This window comes from Theropithecus gelada, chromosome 18 (genome assembly GCF_003255815.1).
Source record: "Theropithecus gelada isolate Dixy chromosome 18, Tgel_1.0, whole genome shotgun sequence".
NCBI lineage: Eukaryota > Metazoa > Chordata > Mammalia > Primates > Cercopithecidae > Theropithecus > Theropithecus gelada.
The window spans coordinates 38,089,847-38,109,475 of record NC_037686.1 but is presented as its reverse complement, the minus strand read 5'-3'; the positions used below and the strand labels follow the sequence as shown (position 1 = coordinate 38,109,475).

The 19,629-nt window shown below is 41.7% G+C and overlaps 1 protein-coding gene across 1 annotated transcript in view; it reads left to right on the top strand.

Annotated features, from left to right (window-relative positions):
* The window catches only part of PSTPIP2 (proline-serine-threonine phosphatase interacting protein 2), a 95,072-nt gene extending 75,648 nt beyond the window's left edge, over nt 1–19,424 (top strand). Inside the window, exons 7-15 of the mRNA XM_025365116.1 lie at nt 3,743–3,841; nt 4,435–4,480; nt 5,430–5,509; nt 9,543–9,641; nt 11,737–11,833; nt 11,956–12,037; nt 13,223–13,257; nt 15,267–15,324; nt 18,571–19,424. Of these exons, the coding sequence (XP_025220901.1) occupies nt 3,743–3,841; nt 4,435–4,480; nt 5,430–5,509; nt 9,543–9,641; nt 11,737–11,833; nt 11,956–12,037; nt 13,223–13,257; nt 15,267–15,316 (588 nt within the window). The 3' untranslated portion in view covers nt 15,317–15,324; nt 18,571–19,424. The remainder of the gene's footprint in view (nt 1–3,742; nt 3,842–4,434; nt 4,481–5,429; nt 5,510–9,542; nt 9,642–11,736; nt 11,834–11,955; nt 12,038–13,222; nt 13,258–15,266; nt 15,325–18,570) is intronic.
* Nucleotides 19,425–19,629: the final 205 nt, after the last annotated feature.

The window sequence follows — 19,629 nt, the reverse complement described above, 5'->3', positions numbered from 1 at the left end:
TCCCCCAAATCAATCGAATATCACTCTTCATACCAGAAAGATACGAAACTGCTGAAAAAAAAAAGACAATCAATAGATGCCAAGATCTAGATAACAGAGATGTTGGAATTATGCGACGAAGATTTTACAGCATTCATTATAAAAATATTCAGCAAGCAATTACAAAGACACTTTTTTTGAGATGGGGAGTCTCACAGTGTTGCCCAGGCTGGCCTTCAATTTCTGGACTCAAGTGATTCTCCCACCTCAGCCTTCTGAGTAGCTGGAATTACAGGCATGTGCCACTACACCTGATTCACACTTGAAACAAATGAAAGAAACAAAGAAAGGACTGGCAAAGAAATAGAAAAGCGCAGCAAAGAAATAGAAGATATAAAGAAGAACCAAATGGAAATTTTAGAACTGAAAAATAAAATAATCAAAATTTTAGAAAACTCATTATATGGGCTTAAGAAGAGAATGGAAGAGACAGAAGAAAGAGTTGGTTAACTGGAAGACAGAATAATAGAAATTACCCGACATGAACAAAAGAGAGAAAATAAGCTGAAAAAATTAACAGAGCCTCAGGGACTTTTTGCACTATAAGAAAAGATCTAACACTAATGTGTCTGTGATGCTAGAAGGCGAGGAGAAGGAAGGTGGGCTGAAAAAGCCCAGCTTTAAGTCATTATTTGAAGAAATAATGGCTGAAAAATTTCCAAATTTAGCAAAAGACATAAACCTACATATCCAAGAGGCTGATTAAACTGTAAACAAGATAAACCCAAAGAAATCCATACCAAGACATATAGTCGAACTTCTGAAAACTAAATGAGAGAGAAATGACACCTTAACTAAAAGGGAAAACCTAAAAGGGAAAACCAATGACAGCAGATTTCCTATTAGAAACCATGGAGACCATGAAGAAGTGGCCCAACATATCGCATATGCTGAAAGAAAAGAACTGTTAAGACATAACCCTATATCCAGTGAAAATATCTTCTAAAATGAAGGGGATGATAGCATGATATGGTGACTATAGTCAATAATCACTTAATTGCATATTTTTAAATAAAGAATGTAATTGGATTGTTTGTAACTAAAAGGATAAATGCTTGAGGGGATAGATGCCCCATTCTCCATGATGTGCTTATTTCACATTGCATGCCTGTATCAAAATATTTCATATACCCCATAAGTATATAAACCTGCTATGTACCCGCAAAAATGTTTTTAAATTAAAAAAATAATGAAAGGGAGACAGAAAATAGAATAGGGAAAGGGCTGCTAAGGGCTGGGGAAAGAAGAAGTTGAGATGTTATTGTTTAATGGGCATAGAATTTCAGTTTTATAAGGTAAAGATAATTTTGAAGATGGATTGTGGTGATGGTTACATAACTTTATAAATGTATCTAATACCACTGAATTGAACACTTACAGTGGTTACAATGGGAGAAAATATGCAAATTATTCATCTGACAAGAGACTAATATCCAGAATATATGCAAAGAACTCAAACAACTCAGCAGCAAAGAAAAAAACAAACAATTGGATTAAAAAATGGGCAACGGATCTGAGTAGACATTTCTCAAAAGAAGACATACAAATGGCAAGCAAATATATTTTGTAATGCTCAACATCACTAATCATCAGAAAACTATAACTCAAAACCACAATGAGGTACCATCTCACCCCAGTTAGGATGGCTGTTATCAAAAAGACAAAAAATAACAAATGCTGACAAGGATTTAGAGAAAAAGGAACTCTTACACACTGTTGGTGGGAATGTAAACTAGCATAGCCACTAGGGAGAGCAGTATGGAGATTTCTCGAAAAAACTACAAATAGAATTACTATATGATCTAGCAGTCCCACTATCAGGTATTTATCCAAAGGAAAGGAAATCGGTATATCAAAGGGTTTATTTTGCTTAACATAATGTCCTCCAGGCTTATCCGTGTGGCCACTGATGACAGGATTTCATTCTTTTTATAGTGGAATAGTGTTCCATTGTGTGTATGTGCCATATTTTCTTTATTTATCTTAGTCAACCATTCTTTCTCATCATTTTTATTTATTAGCTAACTGTTTGATTCACAGCTTTGTTGGTTTTCTTCCTACTTCCTGGAATTAAGATAAAGCAGCTTTGGTGTTTAAAAAAGTCTTTGCTTTCATAGTTGAAACAGAAAATTATTTTTATGATCCACTAATGAATATAGTTTGTGAACTGTTTCCATAATACTGGTGGTAATGGTAGCACATGATAGACCATGGGCTACGTTTAAACTACATAAAACAGAATTCTTTAAATAAAAAAGGAACACTGGCTGGGCGCAGTGGCTCACACCTGTAATCCAGCACTTTGGGAGGCCGAGGCGGGTGGATCACCTGAGGTCAGGAGTTTGAGACCAGCCTGGCCAAAATAGTGAAATCCTGTCTCTACTAAAAACACAAAAATTAGAGGGGCATGATGGTGCTTGCCTGTAGTCCTGGCTACTAGGGAGACTGAGGCAGGAGAATCACTTGAACCTGGGAGTCAGAGGGTATAGTGAGCCGAGATCGCACCACTGCACTCCCGCTTGTGTGACAAAGCTAGACTCTGTCTAAATAAATAAGTAAATAAATAAGGAAAACGACTATCTTTAAGCAAAATAAATGATGGCATTGGTACCCTGCCCACTGTTCACATGCTGTGGTGAATATAGAGGCTTCATTAGAATTAGAGTGAGTTGGTACCAAATAACCAAGGGATTGTACATGCGTTCTGAGGATTATGAATGTTTTATAAATTTTAGACCACACGTTTTAGAGTTACATAAATATTTTAATTGTTGTTGTTATTATTGTTATTTTGAGATAGAGTCTCACCCTTTTGCCCAGGCTGAAGTGCAGTGGCATGATCATAACTCACTGCAGCCTTGAACTCCTGGGCACAAGCGACCCTCCCAGCTCAGCCTCCCAAGTAGCTGGGACCCCAGGTGTGTGCCACCATGCCTAGCTAAGTTTTGTGTTTTTTGTAGAGATGGGGTTTCACCCACTTTGCCCAGGTTTGTCTTGAACTTCTGTGCTCAAGCAATCCACCCCACTTAAGCCTGTCAAAGTGTTGGGATTACAGGCCTGAGCCGTGGTGCCTGGCCTTAATTTTGTCTATTTCAAATTCCATCTTTTGTTTCAGTCCTTTTTTTTTTTTTTTTTTTTTTGAGACAGAGTCTCACTCTGTTGCCCAGGCTGGAGTGCAGTGGCTGGATCTCAGCTCACTGCAAGCTCCGCCTCCCGGATTCACGCCATTGTCTCGCCTCAGCCTCCTGAGTAGCTGGGACTACAGGCGCCCGCCACCAAGCCCGGCTAATTTTTTTTGTATTTTTAGTAGAGACAGGGTTTCACCGTGTTAGCCAGGATGGTCTTGATCTCCTGACCTTGTGATCCACCCGCCTTGGCCTCCCAAAGTGCTGGGATTACAGACATGAGCCACCGTGCCCGACCTCATTTCAGTCCATTTTTTAAGCTCATGTACTTTATGTTGCCAAATAGGAGTTATTACTTCCTTGATCAGGTTGCCGCTATTACATAATTTGAAAAAGGGCTAGAGAGAGAGAGTGAGCTTTCAAAGACTTAGAAAAAAAAGCATCTGCCCTCTGGGAGCCCAAGGCTTAGAGACAATCAGAGGGCCCTGTCCATGCTGGACTTCCTGGGCCAAGGGGGCTGCATTTCAGGGTTACACTCTGTTCATTTGTTTTGCTTCTCTCTGTTCATAATGACAAAGGCAAAGAAGAACTATGAGCAGAAATGCCGGGACAAAGATGAGGCAGAACAGGCTGTCAGCCGGAGTGCCAACCTGGTGAACCCGAAGCAACAAGAAAAGGTACCCAGGAGGGCTGACAACCCAAAAAATCTGAGATTGACCAATATCAGGCTAAAGCCAGTTATGAATATTCATAAGAAATGAACCTGTACCCTAAACTCCTGGCAATATCTTCCTTCACGTATTGGGGTCTTCTGAACCTGAAAAACCACTGCCACATTTTTGGGGGTTGGGGGAAGAGTGATAGAAGCACGGCTATGAGGGAGGGAGTTGGGGTGATAAGAGGTTGGAGGGGTTTCCCAGTTGTTTTCATTTTTCTTAAATACTCAGCTTATGTATTCTTTGTAGTCAGGTTGCTTTTTGCTTGGGTGGACTACAAATTTAACTTTGTAAAATCTAGATACAAGATTTCTGCAATGAGAGGACTGGATGTGTCTTTAGAAAGACACTGGGTAAGATGCTTTATGGATATTTTTCAAGACTGATAAGATTGCAGGGCACGTTGAATTATTTGCTCATGAGGGAGATGTACATAGGACTTGCACTAGACCTGGTCTCTTCATAGTTACTGCTTTTCAATCTGTTTTGCCTATGGAAGCCTTGTCCAGCATTCCCAATGCTTGCTATGTTTTTTTTTCTGTTTGTTTTCACAGCTCTTTGTGAAACTGGCAACTTCAAAGACTGCAGTAGAGGACTCCGGTGAGGGGCAGTTCCTATGAATGGGGGAGGGTTGCTAGTGGGGTCTATGTTATCCTAAATGTGTCCCTGAGAAAGGGAGTTTTATATACCTTAAAGAGAGAATATAAGGATATTCAGCAGGATTAGTGAGATATCAGAAGGGAAAAAGGGAGGAAGGAAGGGAGAGAGTAAGGAAGGCAGGGAGGAAAGAAGGGAGGAAAGGAAAGAAGAGGAGAGAGGAAGGGAGGGTGTATTAGAATCCCGGAAGGTGGGAGGAGGCTATGAGGCAGCCGTTTCTGGCCGCTGTCTGCTTAGATCTTGCTGCCTTACATGGGAGTGAGTGGTGATGGTGCAGTCATGTGGTAGCGGCTTTGCAATAAGGTGCTTCCTCTGATGTATTGGTAGCCCTTATCTGCTGTGAAACAGCCAAGCTGCAAGGCCTTGTTATCACTGAAATCTAAGACCCAAACCAGGCGTTTGCAAAAGCTCCTAATTCCCAGAATATCCTGCCGGAAATATCCCTCATAACTGTGGTCATGTAAGATCTTAATCTTTACATTTGAAACGAAAGTAACTTGGTGCCCCTTTAGGGCTCAAGGTAGTTCTCTTCTCTGCACCCTTCATCAGACAATTCTGAAAATGAAAAGTGATGGGAAGTATTGAGGTGGAATTAGACAAAGAAAACTTGGCTGAGGTTTCTTATCAGCTTTCACTTCTCCTTCCTTAGAACATTTCTTTCTCAATGTTTGGTCCAATGTTTAAAAAGACAGTGATACTCTGCTTCACCTGCTTCACCAAATATGATGAGGGTGAGAGATGGAATAACTCCCAGTGCTCAGAGTCCTGGGGGCCTTGTGAGCTGAGCACAACTCGGATGAGTTTCTTTTGCCATCTGAGATGAGCCTGTGGGGGTATCTGCGAGCCATCTTCCTGTCTAGTTTCTGATCCAGGTCTCTCCCTTCTGTTGCAGACAAAGCATACATGCTGCACATCAGCACCCTGGATAAGGTCCGAGAAGAGTGGCAGAGTGAGCACATCAAGGCCTGTGAGGTACCCGTAACGGGAAGCTGCTCAGGACTGGGGTGCGGGGGTGCGGGGGGTATAACAGGAAGCTGCTCAGGATGGGGTGGGGGGAACTGGGCGGGGAATGGAGGGGGGGAGCGGGGAGGGGGAGATGGGGGGGCAGGGGCCCGTCTTCTGCCCAGAACCTGGAGAGTCTACTTTTGTAGAAATGATCTGCCCTGATTCTCATAGAGTTACAGAGCTTGAGGGCAAATTAGAAATCAGACATTTGGTGGGGCACGGTGGCCCATGCCTGTAATCCCAGCACTTTGGGAGGCTGAGGCAGGTGAATCACCTGAGGTCAGGAGTTCAAGACCACTGGTCAACACGGTGAAACCCCATCTCTACTAAAAATACAAAAATTAGCCGGGTGTGGTGGCACACGCCTGTAGTCCCAGCTACTCTAGAGGCTGAGGCAGGAGAATAACTTGAACTTGGGAGGTGGAGGTTGCAGTGAGCCAAGATCGCGCCATTGCACTCCAGCCTGGGCGACAGAACAAGACTTCTCTCCAAAAAAACAAACAAACAACAAAAGAAATCAGAAATTTAAGTGAAGAATGGAAGGAACTGGAATAGTTTTCCCCAAACCTTGTCTGCCTCATTCCCATCCTGACCCTGCTGTCCAACTATTCAAAGCTTTAGTCTCATGTTGGGTTAGCACAGGCATAGAATAGCTGCATCAGTTAATGGTCGATTACATAATTACCTTCAGAGAGCCTGGCCTGTACTCAATACGCTCTAAAGGGAACACCGACAGCAAGTGAGCAGGCTTTGGAGGTTGGTTTGTTTGCTTTTTGTTTGTTTTGAGTCGGGGTCTCACTCTGTCACCCAGGCTGGAGTGCAGTGGCACGATCAGAGCTCACTGCAGTCTCAAACTCCTGAGCTCAAGTGAAGTAGGTGGGACTACAGGCATGCACCACCATGCCTTGTTAATTATTTATTATTTATTTTATTTTTAAAGAGACAGGGTCTTGCTATGTTGCCCAGGCTGGTCTTGCGCTCCTGAGTCTCAAGCAATCCTTCCACCTTGGCCTCCTGAGTTGTCGGGGTTACAGGCGTGAGCCACCACGCAAGGCTGGAGGGTTTTGTTTTTTTCATTTTTTTACTCTCCTCATACCTTCAGTTTCATCGCTGCTCCCCTTCTTTTGCTGCAAATGACCTCACAATTTCCAAGAGAAAATAAAAAGCGTAACTTGGAAGCTTCCTTAATTTTCTGTCACCCTGCCTGCACATTTTCTTCCAGTGGTTCTCAACGTGAGGTCCTAGGACCGGTAGCATCAGCATCACCTGGGAACTTGTTAGAAATGCAGGTTCTCAGACCCACCTCAGACCTACAGAATCAGAAACTCTGGGGGTAGAGCACAGCAATGTCTGTGCTAATAAGCCTTCCAAGTGATTCTGATGTGAATTCAAGTATGAGAATCGTTGGCAGACATGCCTGCCCCACTCCTTTTTTCTTCTTAGCATGGAAAAGGGGCTATTCCTTCCTCGTTCAAGATCTTTTTTCATCCATCTTGCCTTTCCCCACCTTCTTGGACATAGAGAATTTGTCAACTTCTGTTATCTTACACACAGACTCAGCTCTTTCCTAGCTTTAAGACCCACCAGTTCGGCCAGGCATGGTGGCTCATGCCTATAATCCCAGCACTTTGGGAGGCCAAGGCAGGCAGATCACCTGAGGTCAAGAGTTCAAGACCAGCCTGGCCAACATAGTGAAACCAGTCTCTACTGAAAATACAAAAATTAACTGGGTGTGGTGGCAAGCACCTGTAATCCTAGCTACTTGGGAGGCTGAGGTGGGAAAATCACTTGAGCCCGGGAGGTGGAGGTTGCAGTGAGCCGAGATCATGCCACTACACTCTAGCCTGGGCAACAGAGTTAGATTCCATCTCAAAAAAAAACCCCAAAATTAAAAAAAAAAAACCCCAGTAGTTCTTGCTTTCCTATCTACGACCGCTACTACCCCCACCCTTCTTCACAGCCACGCTTTTTGAAGGAGCTGTCTCCAAGTCCTTGTTGTCCTGTCTGTCCCAGCCTACAGCATCTGGGATTTGCTTCCTTGCAGCTGCTGTCTTGGAGGGCACCAGCAATCCCTTGGCATGAGGGCCAGTGGGCCTTTGCAGTTTCTAATCTTATTTGACCTCTCTTTGCCATCTGATACTGTGGGTCATTATGCTTCTCCTAAAACACTGTTTTCTGCTTTACTTTAGTAACTCCACACTCTTAAGGAAAAGCCTAGAATGAGGCCATTTTAAAATAAGGTTTAAAAACATGTAAAGCAGTATCATATACATTTTATGGATACATATATAATGTAAAAACCTGCATAAAGGCCAGGCACAGTGGCTCACGCCTGTAATCCCAGCACTTTCAGAGGATGACACGGGTGGATTGTTTGAGCCCAGGAGTTCAAGACCAGCCTGGGCAACACAGTGAAATTTTGTCTCTACAAAGACATATAAAAATTAGTCAGGCATGGTGGCAGAGGCTACTTGGGAACCTGGGCGGGAGAATTGCTTGAGCCCGTGAGTTTGAAGGTGCAGTGAGCCATGAGCATACCACTGCTCTCCAGCCTGGGTGACGAAGTGAGACCCTGTCTCAAAACAAAACAAAATAAAACCCCCCAAAACCAAACAACAAAACAACCCCTTCCCCATAAAACAAAACAAAACAAAACACTTGCATAAGAATGATACAATTCAGGATAATGGCTATCTGGGGAAGGAAGAAGGCGATAGAAACTGGGTAAATCACACAGGGGCTTTTACAGAATCTGAAACAAATATGGCTGAAGTTTTTGACAAAGCTGGGTAGTTGGTATATAGGTATTTATGATACTGCTATCTGATTCTATGTGAAATATCCCATAACAAAACTAATGTAATATTAATAAATTATTATACTATGTTATATAGACATAAAAATATTTAGAGGTGAAATAATGCATTTGTTTCAAAATACTCCAGACAGTAGGGTAATTGGTAGAGATATAGATAAAACAGAATTGGTTGTGAGTTGATAAATGTTTAAGCTGGTGATGAGTACGTAGGGATTCATCATACTATCTGTACCTCTCTACGCTTGTATATGTTTGAAGTTTTGTTTTATTTTATAATAAGTTTCAAAATGTAGCAAAATTTAAAAGGCATTCAAAATTTTATGGTTTTGAATAAAACCTATAGTATGAGATATGAAATTGAATCAGAAACTATGGAGGTAGAGCCCAGCAATCTCTATGCTAATAAACCTTGCAAGTGATTCTGATGTGAATTCAAGTATGAGAACCACTTATAGCCACGCCTGTCCCCATCCTTTTCTCCTCATAGAGTGGCAAAGGGGCTGTGGTATATAAAAGCTATGGAATATAAAATTCATTCATGTTAAAAATAGCTATGGTATTCAATATTTTTAAAATACACTGATATATCACATCCACTGTTGAATAGAATGCCATCTGCTTTGTAGAATAGCTTGATTTTTCTAAAAGGTGGTATTTGTTTATATCCAAAAAACTATCTCAGGCAATGACTTTTATTTTAACCCTTTTATTAAGGAAAAACAATTAAACATACACAAAGGTAGAAGACAAGTACATGGCCTCCCATGTATTCATCAACCAGCATCAACAGTTATGACCATCTTGCCAGTTAAACTCATTCATTCCAGGGTGGGAGGGGCAGCATGTTGAATCTGAGGCTCTGGCAGGCTGCCCAGGTGGAGATGATGTTAGATATTTGGAAATGTCAGTAGGAACTCAGTTAGAACATTGGTGTCTGGGATCATCATTACTTTTTATCCTCAGAACTATTTCCAAGCCTGTTTGTGTTATTATATTAGGATTTGTTTGCATTCTTTGTGGTATGAGTTTATGAGCATCCTGAGTGGTGGTGGAGAAGTATTCTAAATTGGACAATAAGTTTACAGATAACTAAAGGTTGACACTGTTTCTTAAGTCACAGTCAGCCAAAATGAACGGCCCTTTTCCTTGCATATTTATGTACATGTAGCTATTTTTCTGTAGGCATTTGAGGCTCAAGAATGTGAACGAATAAACTTCTTCCGGAATGCATTGTGGTTACATGTGAATCAGCTGTCACAACAATGTGTCACCAGTGATGAAGTAAGTCAGAGGCATCCACTGAGGATTGTCCTGTGCATGTTGGATACATTAGAGTAGAAGGAACTATAGATACTGATTGGTTCACTTCGCCCCTGGTGAGGTAAGGTGACTTGCCTAAGGCCATACAGTGAGTTCATAGAAGGATCCAGATAACATGTAACCTGACTCCTGGCTCTTTTGCCACCATGATTTTCTCATTAAGAGATTCACCACTGGGAACGGTGGTTCACACCTGTGATCCCAGAACTTTGGGAGGCTGAGGCGGGTGGATCACCCAAGGTCAGGAGTTTGAGACCAGCTTGGCCAACGTGGTGAAACCCTGTCTCTACTAAAAATGCAAAAATTAGCTGGGCATGGTGGCTTTATATATATATATATATAAAAGAAATTCATAGTTAGGGCACAAAGTAAATTCAGAGTTAGGGCAGGAGAACAGATAGAATCCGAATATAGTTTCATGTACGGAAGACAGATGTCACAGCATGTATGTGCATCCCAGACACGGCTCCATTCTGGAATGGGGTCGCTCCAGGACAGCACCGAGTACTAGGACACTGACCCTTTCCCAGGCTAATGGTTGCTCCAGGGCTCAGACTTACCTCAACAGTATTCGCTGGTCCATTGTCCAGGCTTAACCTGTACACAGCAATAGTAATGGGCTCCCCACATCTCAGAGGCGTCAAATCAAGTTATCACAACCTTCTTTGCTAAGGAGTAGCCACTCTCACTTAGATGAGACATTCACCTTAGAAGAACAACTAAACACCCAGAAAACCGATAGGATTGAATGGAAAACTCTTCTTTAAGTAATTGTCTTTGCATTTGTGTGTGGCATTGGTTTTGTGCCATAGGATTTGATATCTACTTTTTGGTTCCATCAGTATTTTTACATTTTATCCAAGGCTGGGTGCGGTGGCTCACGCTTGTAATCCCAGCACTTTAGGAGGCCAAGGTGGGCGGATCACCTGAGGTTGGGAGTTTGAGCCAGCCTAGCCAACATGGTGAAACCCCGTCTCTACTAAAAATACAAAAATTAGCAGGCATGGTGGTGCATAGTGCCAGCTACTTGGGGGGCTGAGACAGGAGAATTGCTTGAACCCAGGAGGCAGAGGTTGCAGTGAGCCAAGATTGTGCCACTGCACTCCAGCCTGGGTGACACAGCGAGACTCCGTCTCAAAAATAGTAATAATAATAATAATTCAGCCAAGGCTTCTGTCCTGCCACAAAGATACATTTTCTGTCATCTTTAAAATATTAATAGCAGATGTAGGTGAGGCACGGTGGCTCACACCTGTAATCCCAGCACTTTGGGAGGCCAAGGCAGGCAGATTGCCTGTGGTCAGGAGCTCGAGACCAGTCTGACCAACATGGTGAAACCCATTTCTAGTAAAAATACAAAAAAAATTAGCCGGACGTGGTGGCATGCGTCTGTAATCCCAGCTACTTGGGAGGCTGAGGTAGGGGAATTGCTTCAACCAGGGAGGTGGGGGTTGCAGTGAGCCGAGATTGTGTCACTGCACTCCAGCCTGGGTGACAGAGCGAGACTCTGTCTTAAAAAAAAAGAAATAATAAAATAAAATAAATTAATAGCAGATGTGCATCAGAGAAAAGCTCTAATATGAATCTGGGACTTTGGAATGTGTTCTTTTTTCAAAACAAGAAAATTTGGAAGAGTCAGCTCTCTATCAAACCCATGTTTTTGTTGTTGTTGTTGTTGTTCTTTTTTTTTTTTTGAGATGGAGTCTCGCACTGTTGCCTGGGGTTGGAGTGCAGTGGCACGATCTTGAATCACTGCAACCTCTGCCTCCTGGGTTCAAGCAATTCTCCTGCCTTAGCCTCCCAAGTAACTAGGATCACAGGCGCCCGCCACCACACCTGGCTAATTTTTTGTATTTTAAACAGAGATGGGGTTTCACTATGTTGGCCAGGCTGGTCTCGAACTCCTGACCTTGTGATCCGCCCACCTCAGCCTCCCAAAATGCTGGGATTACAGACATGAGCCACCACGCCCTGCCTCAAACCCATGTCTTTAAGGAGCTGTGTCACAATTATCTCAACATACTTCTACCTATTAATTGACCTTCCTTTTTATTAGATGTACGAACAAGTCCGAAAGAGTTTAGAAATGTGCAGCATTCAGAAGGACATTGAATACTTTGTGAATCAACGCAAAACTGGACAGATTCCACCAGGTGAATGGGGTGGTGGGGTGGGGAGTGTTATTTACACAATTCTATTAGCCTTTCTTGTTAGATGTCATTAAGGATGAAAGACGCCTGCCTCTTCATGTCCTGTTTCTTGGTGACTCTCCTAGCACCCATCATGTATGAGAATTTCTACTCCCCCCAGAAGAATGCAGTCCCACCAGGAAAGGCTACAGCGCCTAATTTGGCAAGGTAATAACCAGCTGCTTTTCACATGAAGAAAATTACTTTTAGCAGACATTGTTATCATGAATGTTCTAAGACTTGCTAGAATTGGAATATATCTACTACTGCATCTGCTTAATAAGGCTGCTTGCTTTTTGGAAATAGTATTTTTAGGACAAATATTAAGTGGATTTTAATAGTCATAGTTTAGGGAGGAGTATATCATGCTTGAACTTGATCATTACTGTTCATGTATGAATCCTATACTTCTCTTACAGCCTGTAGAAAGCAGGGGTCAGCAAACTATGGCCCCTGAGAGTTAAATTCATTTTTGTAGGGCCTGTGAGTTAAGAATAGTCTTTACATTTTTAAATGGCTGGAAAGAAGTCAAGACGATCCTATTTTGTGACATGTGAGAATTATTTGAATTTCAAATTTCAGTGTTGCTCTATCAAGTTTTATGGGCACACAAGCACCCTCACTCACTGAGGTTTTGTCTATGGCTGCTTTGCCACTAGAGATGAGTAGAACCGTGGCGTTGGTGGTATAGTGGTTAGCATAGCTGCCTTCCTAGAGATGAGTAGAGTTGCAAGAGAGACGGTATGTGGCTAGCAAAGTCTAAATCATTTACTACTTGGCCCTTTACTCAAAAAGTTCGCTGCCGTTCACGTAAAGGATCCTGCGGGAAGAGAAACTTCTGTTTGACATAGTCAGCTTGCAGTCTAAGCTTTTGAATTTTCACTCCAGTTTTATTAAAGATGAGGAGTGCCTGGGAAGGATTGCATGATCATTATCAGTATTTAAGCATGTCAGGCACTGTTTAAAACCGTTAGTGTGAATTAGCTGATTTAATCCCCACAGTGAGGTAGGAGCTGTTTATACGTCCTATTTTACGTATGAGGATGTGGATGTTCAAGGCACTCAGGGAGTCTTTCCCACACAGCTAAGATTTTAATCCTGCCAGTCTAGGCTGTGGGGATAAGGCTCTGTGCTACTAATCACTGTGCATGCTGCCTCTTGCCATAATAGAACGTCTGCAACGTAGATTTCCGTAGGTCAGTGCTACAGATCATTTGCTTTAGGTGAGCTTTCTTGACCCTCCAGTGCAGAAACCAGATCTGATTAGAGTACAATAGGCTTGTAGCAAGAAGTAAAAAAATTATAAAAATAACAAGAACTTATCTAAAATACTTTGGTTTTCATTTCTTACAGGAGAGGACCCCTCCCAATTCCTAAAACCTCACCAGGTATGCCACTAAAAAAGGTCTTTTGAAATTCTTATATTGCAAGGCAGGCGGATCACTTGAGGTCAGGAGTTCGAGACCAGCCTGGACAACATGGTGAAACCTTATCTCCCTAAAAATACAAAAATTAGCTGGGTGTGGTGGCGCGTGCCTGTAATCTCAGCTACTCAGGAGACTGAGGCATGAGAATTGTTTGAACCTGGGAGGTGGAGGATGCAGTGAGCCGAGATTGCACCACTGCGCTCCAGCCTGGGTGACACAGTCAAACTGTGTCAAAAACAAAACAAAACAAAACAAACAAAAAACAACAATAAAATTCTTATATTGGGTTTTCTTTAAAATTAAATAGCTAGAACTTTGAAATAAAGGGAATGAAAGGATTAAATAGAATCAAATTCCCAAGGGAATGAGCCTCTATTAGAATCTTACTATAATACTACTTGTCACAGAGTGGAATATGATAACTGGTGGTCTATTTTATAGCTTATCCAAGATAATTGTGTTACTGAAATACCAAAATAAACTTATTGCAAGCAAATTTTACCTAAAAGATTATTTCAACTTGGACTGTGAGAACAGCAGAACTGAGATGTAGTTCCCCTTGGGTTACATAGAAATACAATTTATAGAAGGCATGGACGTCAGGAAACATGTCACTTAATGTTATCTTTAATGAGAACTTTCACTAATCACAGTAGTCTCTTTCTTTCTTTGAACTCCTATGATACCTCTGGGATAGAAGTACACATCTTAGCACTTCTTATTAGTTTTATGGGATGTGAGGGCAGTCTGGCTGCAACATCTGTCAGCCTATTTGCTAGGGTTGATTTGGCACATCTGGCTGGCTAGGCGGGTGTCCACTTCCTCCCTCACCAGTCCATGTGCGTCCCTGCCGAAGCTACGTGCTCAAAGAGCATGACCATTCCTGATAGAGGAGGGTCAGTCTTTGGTCAAGAGTATACAAATAGCTGCATTCCCCTGCAGCTACTCCAAACAAGCTCTCGTTAGTTGTATGCCTTGAATATTAATAAGATCCCGAGGTCAGGTACAACTTTGTCTTCTGTATTACTCACAACACTTGACACGGTTCTGAGTACATAGTAGGTGTTCAACATATATGTATTATTTGAGTAAAGAAAAGATATACCTATCCATATTCAAGAGAATGAGTGTATTAATCTGTTTACATGCTGCTGATAAAGACGTACCTGAGACTGGGAAGAAAAAGAGGCTTAATTGGACTCACAGCTCCACATGGCTGGGGAAGCCTCAGAATCATGGGAGGTGAAAGGCACTTCTTACATAGTGGTGGCAAGAGAAAATGAAGAAGATGCAAAAGCAGAAACCATTGATAAAACCGTCAGATCTTGTGAGACTTATTCACTACCACGACAACATTGTGGGGGAAACTGCCCCCATGATTCAAATTATCTCTCACTGGGTCCTTCCCACAACAGGTGGAAATTATGGGAGATACAATTCAAGATGAGATTTGGGTGGGGACACAGAGCCAAAACCTATCAATAAGGGAGGAGTTCAGCTTATGCTGTACTTAACAGTTCACTAAAAATTTAGTGATGGAAAAAAAATGTAGTGGCTGAAATTCTATCTTTGAACAATATGAAGATTTAAGATTTTTATTTCTTAAGTAGTGGCTGAAATTCTATCTTTGAACAATATGAAGATTTAAGATTTTTATTTCTTATTGCTTTAGAATTACCCTTTGGTAATGTAGGATGCTATTTCTGTCCATTTTTAAATATGATTTTACTGTGGGTACTGTACCTGAGCATGGATGAAAGAGGGCAAAGAAGTCAGCATAGTGATTTCCAGAATGTCCTCTGGTTTGGAGTAGTGACTACCATTTATAGTTTTTGTTGGCAGATCTATTTTCTCCATACAAAATGGTAGTCACCAGAATCTCTAAGGGAGATGCCCTGGCTTGAGAAGGGCTGAGATCTTCTTACGAAAAATTGATGTTACTGTTGTTTTCTGTATTCTGCCTTTTGCAGATGATCCTGATTACTCTTTGGTTGATGACTACAGTTTGCTCTATCAGTAACATCAATGGTAAGAACCTTTATTGAATTGAGTCGCGTGTAGACTGGTAATTGTGCTATTGAGGCCTTTGAAGTTTCTTTATAACACCACCACAAACTAGCAAGGCCTTGCATCAGGCAGGCACACTGGCCAGCATGCTGTCCCTTCAGGATGCCTCTCTGGATCCCACAGTTGGAAGCAGACTGGAGACCCCTCCATACCTATTTAAATGAGGCTATTTTTCCTTCGTTGATTATTCCGTAGTAACTCTTTATCTGCTTTTTTTGTTTGTTTGTTTCAAGACAGAGTCTCGCTCTGTCACCAGGCTGGAGTGCAGTGGTGCAATCTCAGCTCACTGCAATCTCCACGTCCTGGGTTCAAGTGATCCTCCCACCTCAGCCTCTTGAGTAGCTAGGATTACAGGTGCACACCACCACACCCAGCTAATATTTTTTTTGTATTTTTAGTAGAGACAGGGCTTCACCATGTTGGCCAGGCTGGTCTTGAACTCCTGACCTCAAGTGATCTACCCGCCTCAGCCTCCCAAAGTGCTGGGATTACAGGCATGAGCCACCATCGCCGGCCCTCTTTATCTGCTCTTATTAAGCTCTTTTATAGTTATTACATACCTGGATTTAAGGCAGTGCTCATCAACAAAACACACATCATCCTCACTGTTAAAGTAATTTAGATTTTAGTTTACTTGTCCACCATCTAAAAGAGGAAAAGTCAAATAAAAAGAAGTGCAAATGATATCACACTCACTGTACACACAAGGTCATCACAGAGGTCATCCTGCAGAGTATTAATGCTCTGAACGAGCTTTTCTTAGAAAAGGACTGAACACTGCTAAGCCAACTGCACCTGCAAAGATATACTGCATGGTGACTCTTTTTCTTAGGCACTGAGGTGCTTGGAACGTTCTCCAAGTCAAAATCATTCTTCACAGATGTGAAGAAATGCCTCAGAAGCCAAAGTAGCGATACTAAAAGAAACTCTTCATAAAGTATCATTCTTTTACCCCAATGGGCTTATCTTGGGGTAAAAGAATTATGTAGGTACACACGAGCAAAGAAAAGGTCTGAAGAGATATATTCCTAAACAGGTAATGTTTTTCCTTTCTGTTTTTGAATTTGTCTGCAATGGAAATGTGTTACTACTTTGACTAAAAACTGTTTTAAAGAGTTGGTCCACTTACATATTCCTGATCTCAGTGTGGACTGAGCTACACGTTTGAACTACATGTCTTTGCATTTCTTGTTACTTTATGCCCTGGATAACAGTGTCAGAAGACAAAGTGGCAGGCAGTGGGTGGGTGGGATGCCAGAAGTCAACTGAGAAAGGCAGCAGCCCCTCTCTCACGCTTCCTGATTTGGTGTTGGTTACATATACTGTCCTTTATGAACCTAAACAGATTTTAACAGTGCTCCAGGGTGATTTTCTATAGTGTTCTGTACCACCAAAGTGAGCACATCAAACATTGTTTGTCTCCAGTCCTCTAAAAACACCTACTTTGTGACTTATAGCCAACTGGCTATCTAGGACAGATGCCAACTTGTCCTAATTACATAAAAATAATCAGCTAATGACCGGGCACAGTGGCTCACACCTGTAATCCCAGCACTTTGGGAGGCCGAGGCAGGTGGATCACTTGAGACCAGCCTAGTCAACATGGTGAAACCCCATCTCTACTAAAACAAAAAACTACAAAAAATTAGCCAGGCATGGTGGTGGGCACCTGTAGCCCCAGCTACTCAGGACCCTGAGGCAGGAGAATCACTTGAACCCGGGAGGTGGAGGTTGTAGTAAGCTGAGATCGCGCCACTGCACTCCAGCCTGGGCAACAGAGCAAGACTCAGTCAAAAAAAAAAAGAAAAAAACCCAACTAGTTTCTATTATATTTAAACATAAGTCCTTAAATTGCTTAACATAATTGCTTAATATATTTAATATTTAAGCAACTTTGCTATAAAATATATGGAACTTGAAGACATAAAGTACCCTGTTCTCTAACTGTATATAACTTCGGACCTACAAATCTACAAATAAATTCTAGTCTTTACAGTCATCATTTCTTCTTCGTTTCATAAGCCTCCCTCTTTCTCATGGAAAGGGGCAAGGCCCTAGTGAAGGTAGAGTGGAAACCTGGTAAATCAACGACTTGGAATTCAGAGGTGGCGCCTGCTCTCTGGAGCACTGTGTAGATAATGGGCAGGCCATTGGCAGTCCTAAGTGTTTCTTTTTATTTTTTACCTCTTTCTTTTCTGTCCTTACTTGTTTGGGTAAAGAATATATTCTGGTAGCTTAATAGTACCACTTGACCCAACAACTATAGTTCCTCAGAGTCGAAGAGTGTGATGTTTGAATGCAAGATGCTAGTGCCAACACATTTACTTGAGTTATATCATTTCACTGGAGTTCACTGGAATCTGTGCCCATTCAATGAGTTGGGGTTCAACATATACATCAATTTCAGAAAATTTTAGAAAAGGGAGTATATAACACATTCATATTCAATATACAACATATACTGAATTTCAGAAAATTTTAAAGAAGGGAGTCTAATTTGGTGAGTAACTTACTAAGCAACTTATCACAACAATTAAAATAGTTTGAGTGAACTTTTGGAAAATAAGTTTAAACAGGGTCCCAGCACGGTGGCTCATGCCTGTAATTCTAGCACTTTGGGAGGCCAAGATGGGTGGATCACCTGAGGTCAGGAGTTTGAGACCAGCCTGGTCAACACGGTGAAACCCTATCTCTACTAAAAATACAAAAACTAGCCAGGCGCAGTGGCGGGTGCCTATAATCTCAGCCAATTGGGAGGCTGAGGCAGGAGAATCACTTGAAGTCGGGAGGTGGAGGTTGCAGTGAGCTGAGGTTGCGCCACTGTACTCCAGCCTGGGTAACACAGCAAGACTCTCTCTCAAAAAAAGAAAAAAATAATTTAAACAGGAAAAGTTAGGAATTTGTGATTTGTTTTGTAGTTGCTGATTTTAGCTGCTATTCCTGTTGTTAATTCTAACATGTGTAGGTAAAGATAGATTGAAAATTTCAAATTTAAAATATGTATAAAAATGTAAATGTATGCATTATTTACCACAAAGCAATGCTGGTATCATCACATTCCATTTCTCATTGCTTGGAATACCCATTCCTCACTATTTGTTTTCTTTGGCCTGCACCCTTATTCTTGTTGAATATACTCTCGAGGTAGGAGAGAGTGTTGACAAGCACTGTTCATTCATATGAAATTTCTTTGTTATTTTCTTTCAGAAACCAGAGCTTTTTCCGGCAAGTGCTTCTATGACATGGAAAGGGCACCCAGAGCAGCAGGACCTATAGCCACGTTATGTCAGTCATGACGACTTTGAAGTGAACCCTTGCTATAATTTTTTAGAGATTTAAAATTTATGGTAGACATTTAGGACAACATAAGCAAGTAGAGTTCTGCAGTTTTTTGAAGTTTACATATTGCCCCATTCTGAAGAATTATTCTTTCCCAGTTACTCAGGTTGTGAATGAATTAGGTTTTCAACATGGGAAGCATGAAATCCACTTCTGGATTTGGAGTGTCCACTTGAGGAGCAGAGGTGGCAGCAGAGGATTCCGAGCCACCAGCTGCAGTAGTAGCTCCTTTGGCTTTGGGCAGCCTGGCTGTGGAGTTTCCACGGCGACACACAGCCTCAGTGGTGCAAGGTTTAAAATTACCTTCCTTTTTGGCTGGAAGACTTAGAAGCCACCTGATCACACTTTCTCATTTTACAGATGAGGAAACAAAGCCTACAAGTGTGAAATTAATTTCCTTACAGTTTTCCTAGCTGATTAGGGACAGAACCAGAACTAGAGCCCAAGTCCAACCCACATCACTATTCCTCTAACCCTTCCTGAAGTTGTGATGCTTATGCTGAAACTTAAGATGCCAAATATTTTTGCCAGCACTTTTTCAATTGGGAAAATCACCAGGGTTTAAATGTCAGATTTATTTTTATGTGGATCACTGTGTGTACTGAACTACACAGCATGATATTTAATCTAATCTAAGGAGCCACTGATTGTAAAACATGCCATTATTTTATGTTGCACTAAGAAGGTGGGGTCGAGGAGTTGCCAATAAACTTGTGACAGACCATTGGTGGCCAAGCCCATTTGAATTTAAGATGCTAAAGTATGAAAAAAAATACATCCTGGAATCAATGAAGTACCATATTTTGATTCCATTCCTCAAGATCATTTTAGAGTTACAAAACCAGTCCTCAGTTTTGGGTCTTCACAGAGAATCTTTCCCTTGCTAGACCCCAGAATTTTAAATGCATCCGTCTTACACTTTCACAA